At 38.3% G+C, this 12078-nt stretch overlaps 1 protein-coding gene across 2 annotated transcripts in view; it reads left to right on the top strand.

Annotated features, from left to right (window-relative positions):
- LOC131168150 (zinc finger CCCH domain-containing protein 41) overlaps nucleotides 1-12078 on the top strand; it is a 51231-nt gene that overhangs the window by 30712 nt on the left and 8441 nt on the right. For both annotated transcript variants that reach the window (XM_058127401.1, XM_058127400.1), the window contains exon 2: nucleotides 7449-8284. In XM_058127401.1, coding sequence (XP_057983384.1) covers nucleotides 7502-8284 — 783 coding nt within the window. In that variant the 5' untranslated portion in view covers nucleotides 7449-7501. The remainder of the gene's footprint in view (nucleotides 1-7448; nucleotides 8285-12078) is intronic.

The following is a 12078-nucleotide window of genomic DNA, read 5'->3' as shown; positions in this document are numbered from 1 at the left end:
GAGTATACAGCATAAATTCCAGTGTACTTGTTCAAGAGCCTTCTTGATATCCAACTTGCGTCCTTCTCCTCTTTCCCCGCCCTTAATGTAGGCATCCACAACTGCATTGGCAATTAGAGCAGTATCCATGATTTGCCTACTTGAAATGAAGGGCATGCTGGTGCTTTCGGACAATTCTCGAAATTGCATGTTTGAACCTAGCTGCAAGGACTCTGGAAAAGATTTTGTATAGATTACCAACGAAGCTAATTGAGTGAAAGTCTTTGATGTTACAAGCCCCTGTTTGTTTTTTTTAGGAATCAAGATGATAAAGGTTGAGTTGATACTAGACATGAAGCCTTCAAAAAGTATAATGATATTCTGTTTGAGAAGGTCCCAATTCCTTTGTAAGAAAGCCATGTTAAAGCCATCATGACCAGGATCCCCATTGCAACTCTTTAGAGCTTGAACAATTTTCCTCTTCCTCAAAAGGCTTCTCAAGCGTCCAAGCTGTAGAGTGGCTCAGGTTTCTAAACACAATGCCATTTTTTGTTGGCCTTCACGACTGTGGTTTGGTATACAAGGCTTTGAATAAATTGCAAATGCCCCTTTTGATTTCCCTTCATCCACCAAATTCTCTCCGTCCGCATCTACTCTGGTTATCATATTAATTTTGCAGTGTGCATTAATTGTACAGTGGAAGAAACATTCCTATCCCCCTCCTTCAACTAGAGAGCCCTGGATTTTTGCCTCCAAGCAATTTCCTCTGAGCTGTGATGACTTGAGTAAGATCTTTATTGAGAGCAGGTCTTCTAAACCTGTTCTTTGCACTTAGACTCTTACTCATTTCCTTTTCATTAGCTCCTTAATGTTGTCAAGAAACTCTTCTTCCTGAGACTGATGTTGCCAAAAAATTTTGCTCCACCACTTCAATCTTTCTTTGAGCAATTTCAGCTTTGAGGCAACCACAAAGCTGATCTTCCCTTCATTTTGCAGCTCGAGATGCTAGTTATTAACCTGATCATCAAACCCTTCATGTTTAAACCACAAGTTCTCAGTGGAAAGGGGGTGGCCCCACTTGATTTTCATTGTGTCAATGAGGATTGGAAAGTGGTCTGAAATAGGGTGAGGGAGTAAGGATTGGTAACCCTCGGGAAGTGTTCCTTCCAATCAGTGGAAATTAAGAATCTGCCACTCCTTGAGATGAGGGATTCTCCCTCGAGTTTGATCACGGGAAAGGTCCACCAATGAGAGGGGGGGGGGGGGTCAATGACAGCATAAGCATTGATGAAATCATAAAACTCCTGCATGCAAATAAACTCAGAGGATCTCCCAATCCCGTCATGAGGGTATGAGATCATGTTGAAGTCACCCCAATTACCCATGGTTATCCCGTATGTGTTTAATTTCCACAAGCTCATTCTGTAAAAGATGTCTGGAAGGTCCTTCACCCAGACCATAAACCCCAGTGAAGTTCCATACAAAATTGTCTCGTAGACTCTTGATCAAGCAGGAGACTGAGAAGGCATCAATGGAATGGTCCATCAACTCCACAACCAGACCATTTCATATAATGAGAGCACCTCCCACATTATTTGCTGATCAATGAAATCCATTTACAGTTCTTAATTCCCCATAAACTGATGACCAACCAGCTATGAATGGAAATTCACCTTTGTTTCCTTAAAGCAAATGGCATCTCTTTTCAAGTCATTGAGAGATGATCTGATCGCAAATTTTTTGTTTTGTCGTTAAGCCCCCTCGCATTCCATGAGATTTGTTTCCTCAGAATAGGATCAAATCACAACCCAGCTGCTTCCAGCCTCTCCCAAATCAGAGTACCCTCCTGGCTTGTCATAATTCACTGAGCATTCCAATCTCTTTAACTCCCTACTTGTGCCTTTCTTATGGCTGGTACATTGCAGTTTTTTTCCTCCCCCGGAAGTTGTGCCTTCTTTTCTTTTCTTCTCCATATCCTCTAATTAATGCATCACTCTTTAAAGATACCCTGATAGTCTTACTAACCAAATTCATTTTGCAAAGCACCCAATTGGACACCTGCAGTTTGGTGTTGGTACTATCTAGTTCCATCTCATTAAACTCCCTCAAATATATTTTTTTCCTGCGTTTTTTTTTTTTTTGGGGGGGGGGGGGGTGGTGCTGTCGTCAGCATTCAGCAAATCTGTGACTGCAGTGGGGATAATTTTGCCAGATTTTTTACCTCAGAAACTGGATTCAGAGGCTCCTAATGGAACTTTTCAGGTGGAGGGAAGGAGGAAGATCTAGAAAGTGGGAAGCTAAAAGTGAAATCACCTGGACATGGAAGATGAGGGACTTGCAGAAAAGCCTCCAAATCCTTGAAACTTGAGCATGGGATGGGCTGAGGAGAGCTAGGCACAGGACATCCATAAGGAAGAAATTAGGGGCTGTATTACTCTTGGCAGCTTCTCGGACAACACGACATGTCCTCGCACACCACCTCCGTCATATTCATCTCTGATTTGGAAAAGTAAACTCTTATGTAGCCACTGCAGTGCGGGCAGGCACAGTCGACCTTCGAGTGAGTCTTAGTGGCACTTCCTTTGGGATCGACAGGGAGCTTTGATTGGTAAAACTCGAACAACAACCTCGACCACACCTTAGAATGAGCTGGAAGGCTAGGGATCTCTATGAACTAGATCCTTTGCAACTGTGAAGAACTTGGCCCAACTTTTCAAGTCGGGACCCTCTGGGATGATGACGACCTTCCAGCCTCCTCTGTTGATCTCGGTTAGGGAAAGGAACTTGCCAAAACTGTTTTCCTTTAGTTGGAGCAGCAATGTCTTCTCCTTCTATCTCGAATGACGAAGCCAGGAGGGGGAAAGGGGCCTGATGCCAAAGGAACTCCAGAAATCTTCCAAAGCTGCTAGAAGTCACTCCGTTTCTCCCACATTTGAGGAAGATGGAGACCGTTTTGCCCTTGCAATTTTCGTAACCCTGAGGAGGTTGGCCTTCTCTCCGTTAAGCACTAGGTCGATGGACTTCCTTTTGATGAAGATGGCTAACTTGCCATGTTGTTGCATGGTGGAGAGGGAGAGGGAGAGGGAGAGGAGAGGGAGAGGAGAGGCGGGGGGGGGGGGGGGGGCTGAGTTCCAAGTCTGTATCAAAGGGTAAAATGGGTTTTTAAAATGAAAATTTTTTATTCTTACTGCAAGTGTGGCTTATGATCGTGGGAGACCTCCTTCAATTTTATGGTACTTCATTTGCTTTCAGCTCATGCATATACGCTCATTGTATGTAGAAGTCACCTCCTTTTTGGTGCCTTATTTGTTAATTTACTATCAGAGCATAACAAATTGTGGATTACCATTGAAACCATTGAAAATATGTGCTTGATTTTCTATAATGTTTTATACCTATATTTATGGAAGGTTATCTTGAGGATATAGTTTTCATGGGGCAACTGGCAATCATATACTGTATTCCTGGATGATTGATAACTTAACCAGCTTTGATAGATTAGATTCTTTTTATTTATTTTGAACCTCACTTGTGTTCTTGCCTACCATTGAAAAGATGTACTTGATTGGCTATAATGTTTTATACCTATATTTATGGAAGGTTATTTGAGGAGATAGTTTTCGTGGGGCAACTGGAATCATATAGTGAAATCCTGGACGATTTATTACTTAACCAGCTTTGATAGATTGGATTCTTAATATGTTTGCGTTAAATCTTGAGATCATAGTTGTCAAATTGACATTCAAATTTGTGAATCAAATTCCTAATTTCAGGAATTGAGAATGGAGAGTTGAATCGTTGAAAAAATAGGCGAGAATGATAAAAAATTGAAATTTATGATGTTTAATAAGAAAAAAAAATCATATTTCATGCATACACTCCCTCTAACAACTTGACAATAAGAAAAAGTAAATAAAAAAGATAAATAAAACTGATTAAAATTCAAAAAACTAATAAAAAACTAACTTTTGAATCTTGAGAAACCAATCCCAAGCTAACCAATTAGTTGTCTGCCCCTCTCAATGCTGAAGTGCAAAACACTATACGATGGGTTTTCTTCTCCCAAAACATTCTTCTCATTGGTAAAAGAAATGGTAGAAATGCAGAATAGCAGAAGATCTACGAATTGGAAGATAAAGTATTTTCTTGTGTTGTGGAGGGCATAAGTTTAGAGAGGCAATAGTTGGTACTTGTGATCTTGTTGAACTGAACTGCATGAATCATGCAAAACAGTTTAATGTGGTGAGTTGTTTGATTCACCTACAATTCAAGCCATTTCAGATTTGCCTGTGCAATTCGAATATGTATTTTGCAGTAGAGTTGATAAAAATATGGGACAGAAGTTACTTAGAGAGGCAATAGTTGGTAATTATATTTTGCAGTAGAGTTGATAAAAATACGGGACAGAAGTTACTTAGAGAGGCAATAGTTGGTAATCGTGCAAAAAAAGGAATTTTAAAGGGTTTTTTTTTTTGGGTTTGAAAACATTCAGGAGTTGACTGGATCTGGATGTGACCTGACTGTACATAATTGCAATTGTGCGATTCAGTTTAATACTGTGATTCATGTCGTGAATTGTTCAATTTCACCTATGATTCAGGCAATTTCCAATGCTCCCCTGCAATTCAAGTATATTTGGGGCAGAATCAGTGCGAAGGTTTGATTCACAATGATGCTTGAGATCAAATTTTCTTAATGCGTTTGGGAATCTGGTGTAGCTTTCATATGCGCGTGGTTGTTGAACTATTTCCCTAGCATAAATTATTTTAATTTGTTTTTTTGATAAAAAAAGAATTGTATTGAAAGAAATAAAGAATGTACATCAGAAAATTAGAAAGAGAGGAAAAGAAAAAAAGAAAAGACAGCGGGAATGAGAATTCCTCTCTTTACATCAATAGAAACTAGTTACAAAGAATACAAGCTAAACAAAGAACCAACCTCAAAGTAACAGGGCCAACCAATCCCCCTGCAAGTCTTCCAGAGAAACATGATGAAAAAAACATTTGCCGGTACTCACAGCTACGCAAGGTATACCATACAAGGTAACAAGTTTAAATTTGGCAAAGTAGAACCGTCAGGTTTGATTGTTTGATAGTACTTTGGTTTGTTTATGTACAAAGAAAATCTTGAAGAGATTAGGGTTTTGTAGAATTGATGTATTTATTATCTTAAGAAAAGAGCTGATTTTTAAACACATGGTAATGATAGGGTTATGCATGAATCCTTGAATTGTTAAAGACTAAAACAAGTTCGGCATGAATAAATAGTGTTCCTGCCACATTGGGTGGTAACTAAAAGTGCATACTGCCCCCTGTTTCATTATTGACAGCTTACAGATATTGTCGCCTTTGCATATGCAGCCTCTTACACATGTAGGGGTAGATGCTACAGTGAAAAGGACGGATGGTCTAAAGTTCTAAGTTATACTGTGTCAAATCACTTTAGTTTCCTGTTGAGCATCAATTGTTACTTTGTTTAGGAGTTCTGATTTGGCGCCTTGCCTTTCTGCATGACAGAACTGTGACAATTGAAAATTTTCTGAATGGATAGATAATTTGTCTGCCATTTATCATTCTTTTATAAGTGCCACATTTTTTAGTTAAGCTTCTACTTCTTAACAACATATCCTAATATCTTCTCAGTGTTTCACTTCTGAGACTTTGAAAACACTTCTAACATCATTTGAAGTCCATTGCCTTGGTAATTTAGTCAAAATCCATCATTTGATTGACTAGTATCTGCTCAAACTAGCAAATTGATAGCAGTTGTAGTCACTAGCTCATAGAGAAACTTGGAATATCACTAGCTCATAGAGAAACTTGATACTAGGAATGAAGTTAGATCACTATGTAAGTTTGATCTTTGATTTTTGAACTTATTCATGCTTAACTAGAATTTATTAAATAATCAACTCACTGGACTCAGAAATATTATCCTAGGTTCCCATTCATCCTCTATTTGTAAATGTGTTGGTGTGAATGATCAATACATTGGAAGTTTCTGAATTTTTGTTAGTTGATTTCATTCATCTATTATAAAAAAAAAATGGTTAACTTGATATAAGGTCTTAACTTGTTATAATCCGCAAGGTGTAATTTACTTAAATTAAGGTTTCTTTGTCATTTTAATAATTTTTATTTATTCATTTTGGTAATGTAAATTAGGACTTATTTGAGATAGTGACTTCTGTAGTTCCGCCCATAATCTACACAAAAATATTTCCAATGAATATCTTTGTATGGAAAAAAAAAAAATATTTAGAATTTTATGCTGACAATAATTATCTGAAATGAAGGGGAGCTTAGGCGCAACAGTAAGGTTGTCACCGTGTGACCTGGGGGTCACAGGTTTGAGGCGTTGAAACAACCTCTTGCAAAAATGCAAGGTAAGGCTGCGTACTAAATACCCATTGTGGTCCACCCCTTTCCCGGACCCTGCATAAGCAGGAGCTTTGTGCACTGGGCTGCCCTTTTTTTTTTTTAGTAATTATCTGAAATGTTGTGAATGAACTCGGATTTGCATAGCGGAAATTAAATGCAGCAACCAATGAAGAATAAATATGGAACACACACACGCAGTATATTTCAAAGTAAGAAGAACAACTCAAAGAATTACATGGTTCGACAATGCCTACATCCACAGGAGCAATTTGCAAAGTTTCACCATAAGTGTCAAAGAACACAATACAATACTTCTTACAATGATGTTCTCTACATATGTAACATATATTATGTATATATAAGCCTCCTCGGAGATTTCCCCCTGAAACCCAACCGTATTAACGTCCATTTATTCAAAATTTGAAATCTGTTTTGGGCATCCCGAGCCAAATCATCGACGGTTTCAGGCAGTATGTAAATTGCACTGCTGCACCCTGATTTCCTTCGTGCTTTCCATTAGAATGTGAGCCATATTTCACAACATGAAATGTTGCCATTTCTTGACAACTGATGGTTTACTGTTTCTTCTTTTTTCCCTAGGCCTTGAGAACTAGAGAGTAACTGTAGGTTGATGCTGGTTGCTTGCTTTATGGATTTGGCATCTGTTTCCTTAATATTTAGACATTGCATAATTGGTGTTTTGACACTGAGTATTGTAAATGGCATTGCCAACTCGTTATTTGCCCCCCTCTCCCTCACAAAACACATGGGTGCGCGCACACACACACACACACAAATCTGAGTTCACTGTGCATTGTCTGTCATTTTGCCCTCATTGTACTCTTCCGTTTAAATTTTCCTATTGATTTATTTGTGTTTTATTTATTTATGAAGATAAGCTAATTCGATCTTTGAAATTACTTATCTTGATTATTTTTGTTAATGAATATCACATTTGTTTTGCACATTAATAAAGAAAATGTCTGTGCTAAATATATATACACACACACACACACACACATGCACACATATATGGCTTCAGCCTGTTTTCACAGTTTTGGGCGACTTTTAATTGTTGAATTGTGGCAGGGCATTGAATTGCTGCATCTGCAGTCAGATACTGTTTCATACAAGAGGATCTGATGGAGCTGAAAGTTTCGTCTCCAAAACCAGGTCTTTCTCCTTCTGATTGTGTCAGCGATCCTGAAGAGAAAGAAGTCAGTGATGATGATGATGACGATCGCAACCATAAGCATCGCAGGCGGGACACACGGTCTCAATCTTTGGAGAGAGATGCTGCAGAACAAGTTTTCACAAGGCCTTTCAGAAGGCGAAATAAACCCTTTGAAAATGGGCATTCTTTCAGAGAAAGTGATTCTCAGTCTAGTGAAACCTGGAAAAGCTACAACAGTGCGCCTCTGGAGAAAGACTTGTCTGCAAAGTTTGAAAAACGACGCACTGGCCTAGCTACATTAGCTCGGTCATCTTTTGACTTAAATCAAAGAATCAGGGTAAACCAATCATTTTCTGGAGACCCTGGTCTTGGTAGGGGAAGAGGAAGAGATTCTGGTACTTGGAACCAACGTGATTCTAGGTTCAATTCCGTTGATATTGCTTCTCAAATGATTCAGCAGGGATCTGTTCCTCCAAGTCTATATGCAGGAAGGGGAATGTCTAGTGTTTCAAATGCACCGAATGCATCCTGGGGCACATTTGGATTAATTCCAGGAATGCCAAATGGTGGTCTGGATACACTTCATTCTCTGGGTTTGCAAGGAACACTTAGACCACCTATCACACCTTCTTTGAGCATGGGCATTCCACGACAACGGTGTAGAGACTTTGAGGAGCGTGGATTTTGTCTTAGAGGGGACATGTGCCCAATGGAGCATGGTGTCAATCGGATTGTGGTTGAAGATGTGCAGGTAAATTGTGATATTTTGAGCATACATGCTATTATTCGAATTTCAATTGCGAATTTAATGTTACAAGATGCGAGCAAAGACACAGGGCTGGCCGGTAGCAATTTTTTTTTTTTAAAGTAAGTATTTATTATTAATATTATTATTGTTATTATGGTTTTAATAAGTAAAAAATTCAATTGAAGGGCTCCAAGGTGGTTCTAATCCAAGTACAAAGGAAAAGAAAATCGAGTGCATAGTCAGAGGCCCAGAAGATCAAAAAGTGTGTATGTCTGGACGGTTGTGCTCATAGAACCAAGTACATTGGATTAAGACTAAGTCACCTACTTTGGTTCTTAAGAGAGCTGTCTCAATTCCTTCAGTGACCCTTCCATACGTTGTGGAAGGATCAGAGACGAGGCCTTTTTTCTTTGCGTGCAGGAATTTCTGTTTCTTGGATCTCCAAACACAATTCCTCCCCAACAGATCCTGCTAATGCCAAAGAAATGCCAAGAGAAAGAGCAAATTCCTGCGGATGTATGGTCCAAGGACAATATAGTGATTCACTGTTTCTGTAGCGTTCTTGCTGAGAGAATCTGTTCACTAGGACTTTACCCTTCTTTTGGAGGTTATCAATTGTCAAAATTATAATTACTAGAAAACACTAAAACACCCTAGCTAACCACGTACTGGTACAATCATTCCAAAGCAGTGGAACATTTTCATTCTAGAATGCTAAATCTAATCTAATGATTTATAAATAGAATTTGACAAAATGGGAGAGGTTTTAATGTTTCAAGCCTCACTTCCTGAAGAAGAAACAATGAGCTCACCTGTTGCAGCAAAAAGAGAATATATGAAAATTATGCCACTGCACACAAAATATCATGTCGAAAAAGGATGTTGCCACTACTCCCACACCAAAACAGAGTAAAACCTAGGAACACCGACACTTCTAAGAAGCTAAAGTGTTGGTATGGGGCATGTGTTGGACACTGATGCGTCCGACACGGCCCAGTACATGTTGAAAATTAATTTCGATGTTTTTATTTTCGAACATGTCTTGTACACTCCTGGACACAGCATGACAGAGACACTTCTGCGACAAAACATTGTGTTTTGTTTCCTTTGTCCCTACATATAAAACAAAAAAAAAAGAAAAAGAAAAGAGAGACAAGCATCAAGACTTGATATTACTCCCAAATTTGGAGCTTTAGTGCAAGCACAACCAGATCATCCTCATCATTGGCTGTTAGACCCTCCAGCATACTTTGCTGGAGATGTCATTCCCCAGTTTAAATCTTGCTCTGTTTCTACTTGGCTTCTGCTGGAGCCTCAAAGGCCAATGAATCATCGAATCCTCTCAGGCTATGGCTCTTCCTGCTTTGTTCTTGATCAGACTTCTAACCCTGCCTCTCACTGCAGGATATGTGGTAGAGAGAGGTTTTGGGTTTTGACGGAGAGAGAGAGAGAGACGGGTTTTGGGTTTTGATGGAGAGAGAGACAGGTTTTTTGTTTTCATGGAGAGAATAGGTGGGGATGAGGATAGCAATAGATAAAGTTTATGGGTATTTTGGATATTGCTATATGGGTTTGAATGGGGAAATGATGAGATATTGGATTTTGGTTTGGCGTGCTTGGGAATAAGGGGAGGGGACAGGGGAGCAGCAATAAAACAATTTTCTGTTTCTCTTTTACCTTTTTTTTTTTTTTAAAGTTTATTTGTTTTAAAATAATTTGATTGGTGAACTTATGATAAGTGTGCATGCATGATGCCTATATTTCATTTTAAATTGAACTTACTCAACACTTGTCACCTTAAAAGAAGAATATGTCTATATATTTCAATATATATATTATATTAATTAATTAATTAATTAATGTATCACGACCGTGTTGTATCCTCATTGTTTTCAAATTCCCTGTATTGCCATATTAGTATCGTCTCGTATCGGCGTATCCAAGTCCCATGTTAGTATCAGTGCTTCCTACAGTAAAACAAAGATATCATTTCACCCTTTTCCTATCCACCTCCAAACTCCCACTCCATATGGTTCTCTTTTATCATTGGAGGCTTGTTGGTTGTGACTGGAATAATTTAAGGACAATGGCTTTCCTCCACAGATGATCACTGTCAATCATAAATATCCCAAGCCAATTGCTGAGAAGGGCCTCTTTATACCAAGTGAGGGATTTGTATGTCCTTCACTTTTGATTGGTTGCTCAATTGCCACCACATTTCATGAAGTGACATTTAAAAATTAAAATGAAACAAAACAAGCCTTAAGTCCCCCTAGGTGGGGTTGGCTACATGAATCTTTTTCTTCTAATTTACATGTCCATGCGCAATTTCCTCTGACAATTTAAGGGTTTTTAAATCCTTACTATTTCATTCCAAGTTATTTTTGGTTTACCCATGGTTTTAAATCGTGGTAATGGGTAGCGTAACGTAACAGTAACGGGTGTAACGGGAAGCGGGAATAGCGGATGTTACATAACGGGAAGTGGGTGTAACAGTTGTGAATTTTTTTGAAGCATGCACAACCGTGTGCATATTAGCATACTTGCATGTTTTAAGCTTTTAGCCCTTCTTAGAAAGAGTTTTAGTGTATTTTGGATCCTTTAGTTCAAGTAACTAAGTTACATTTGTTTTAAACCACCATTGATAGAAAAATTACATGTGTGTGTATTTATACTTCTCATTGTTCTTATCTGTCATAAATTCTTATGTGTGCTAAATTAATTAATAAAACAAAATACATTATACACTCCATTAATCTATTAGACACATAGACATATGAATAATACAAATATAAGATAGCTAGAAAAGAAAAAAAGGTTGAAGTTGAAAAATATATAACATAAATATGTCATTACTAAAAATAAAATATTTTGCTAACAAGTTAGTATTTTTAAATTGTTAATTAATGCATCTCTTATGAGTATTTAAAGAAATAGTAAATTTTGTATCATTGTCATCCTCATTATAATATTTCCCCCCTCACCACATGGTATATGATTTATGAAAGAGAGAGAAAAAGTGAGAAGAAAAAGTATAAAATAAAATAATTTTTTGGGTGTAACAGTCTTGTAGCGGTTACGTAACGGCCGTAGCGGCCTTTACATAATGTTTGCAGTCTGTAACGGCCGCTACAGCCTTGATTTTTCTTCTCACCGATTTCGCGGTGTGTTAAGGTATCGGTAACCCAAAAAACCGTTATGTAACGGTGTTACGTAACAGTCGCGGCCATTATTTAAAGCCATGGGTTTACCCTTCTTCTTCTGCCACTAACAGTAATGGACTGACATTTGAGATTCTCATCCATATTATGACAAAGGGATCTCTTTGTATGTCTTCCAATCCATTGGCAATGGACAGAAATTTGGAGGAAGACATGTTGAGGATGAGTACTCTTAATGAGAGTTTGTTTACTGCCCTTGGAAAGATATGCCTTTACCTGCAAGCTTCTTTTTCTGTTTTGCCACAATGGCATCACATGTGTCATTTGCCTTAAATTTATCCCCAATAGTCAGCCCAAGCTAGTTTAGAAGAAAGGCCCCAATTTTGCAACCAGCATCCCATTCAAAATGATGCTCATGATTATTATTCTTTTTGTTTTTGTTTTGTGTGTGTGTGTGCATGAAAATTTTCTTTTTTTTAAATGTTTGTTTTGAGGGTGCATCTGGCAGTAATGTGGTCATGCCAAGTCGCATAATGTGCTATTGAAAAATTTCCTTCTGAATTTCTTTTCAGAACTCTGTTTATGGTTGCAGGCTTCGCTGCTAGCTTACTGCTATACCAGATGTAAGTTGGCCTG

This window comes from Malania oleifera, chromosome 11 (genome assembly GCF_029873635.1).
Source record: "Malania oleifera isolate guangnan ecotype guangnan chromosome 11, ASM2987363v1, whole genome shotgun sequence".
Taxonomy (NCBI): Eukaryota; Viridiplantae; Streptophyta; class Magnoliopsida; order Santalales; family Ximeniaceae; genus Malania; species Malania oleifera.
The sequence above is the reverse complement of the archived record's forward strand: the minus strand, read 5'-3'. Positions and strand labels throughout refer to the sequence as shown.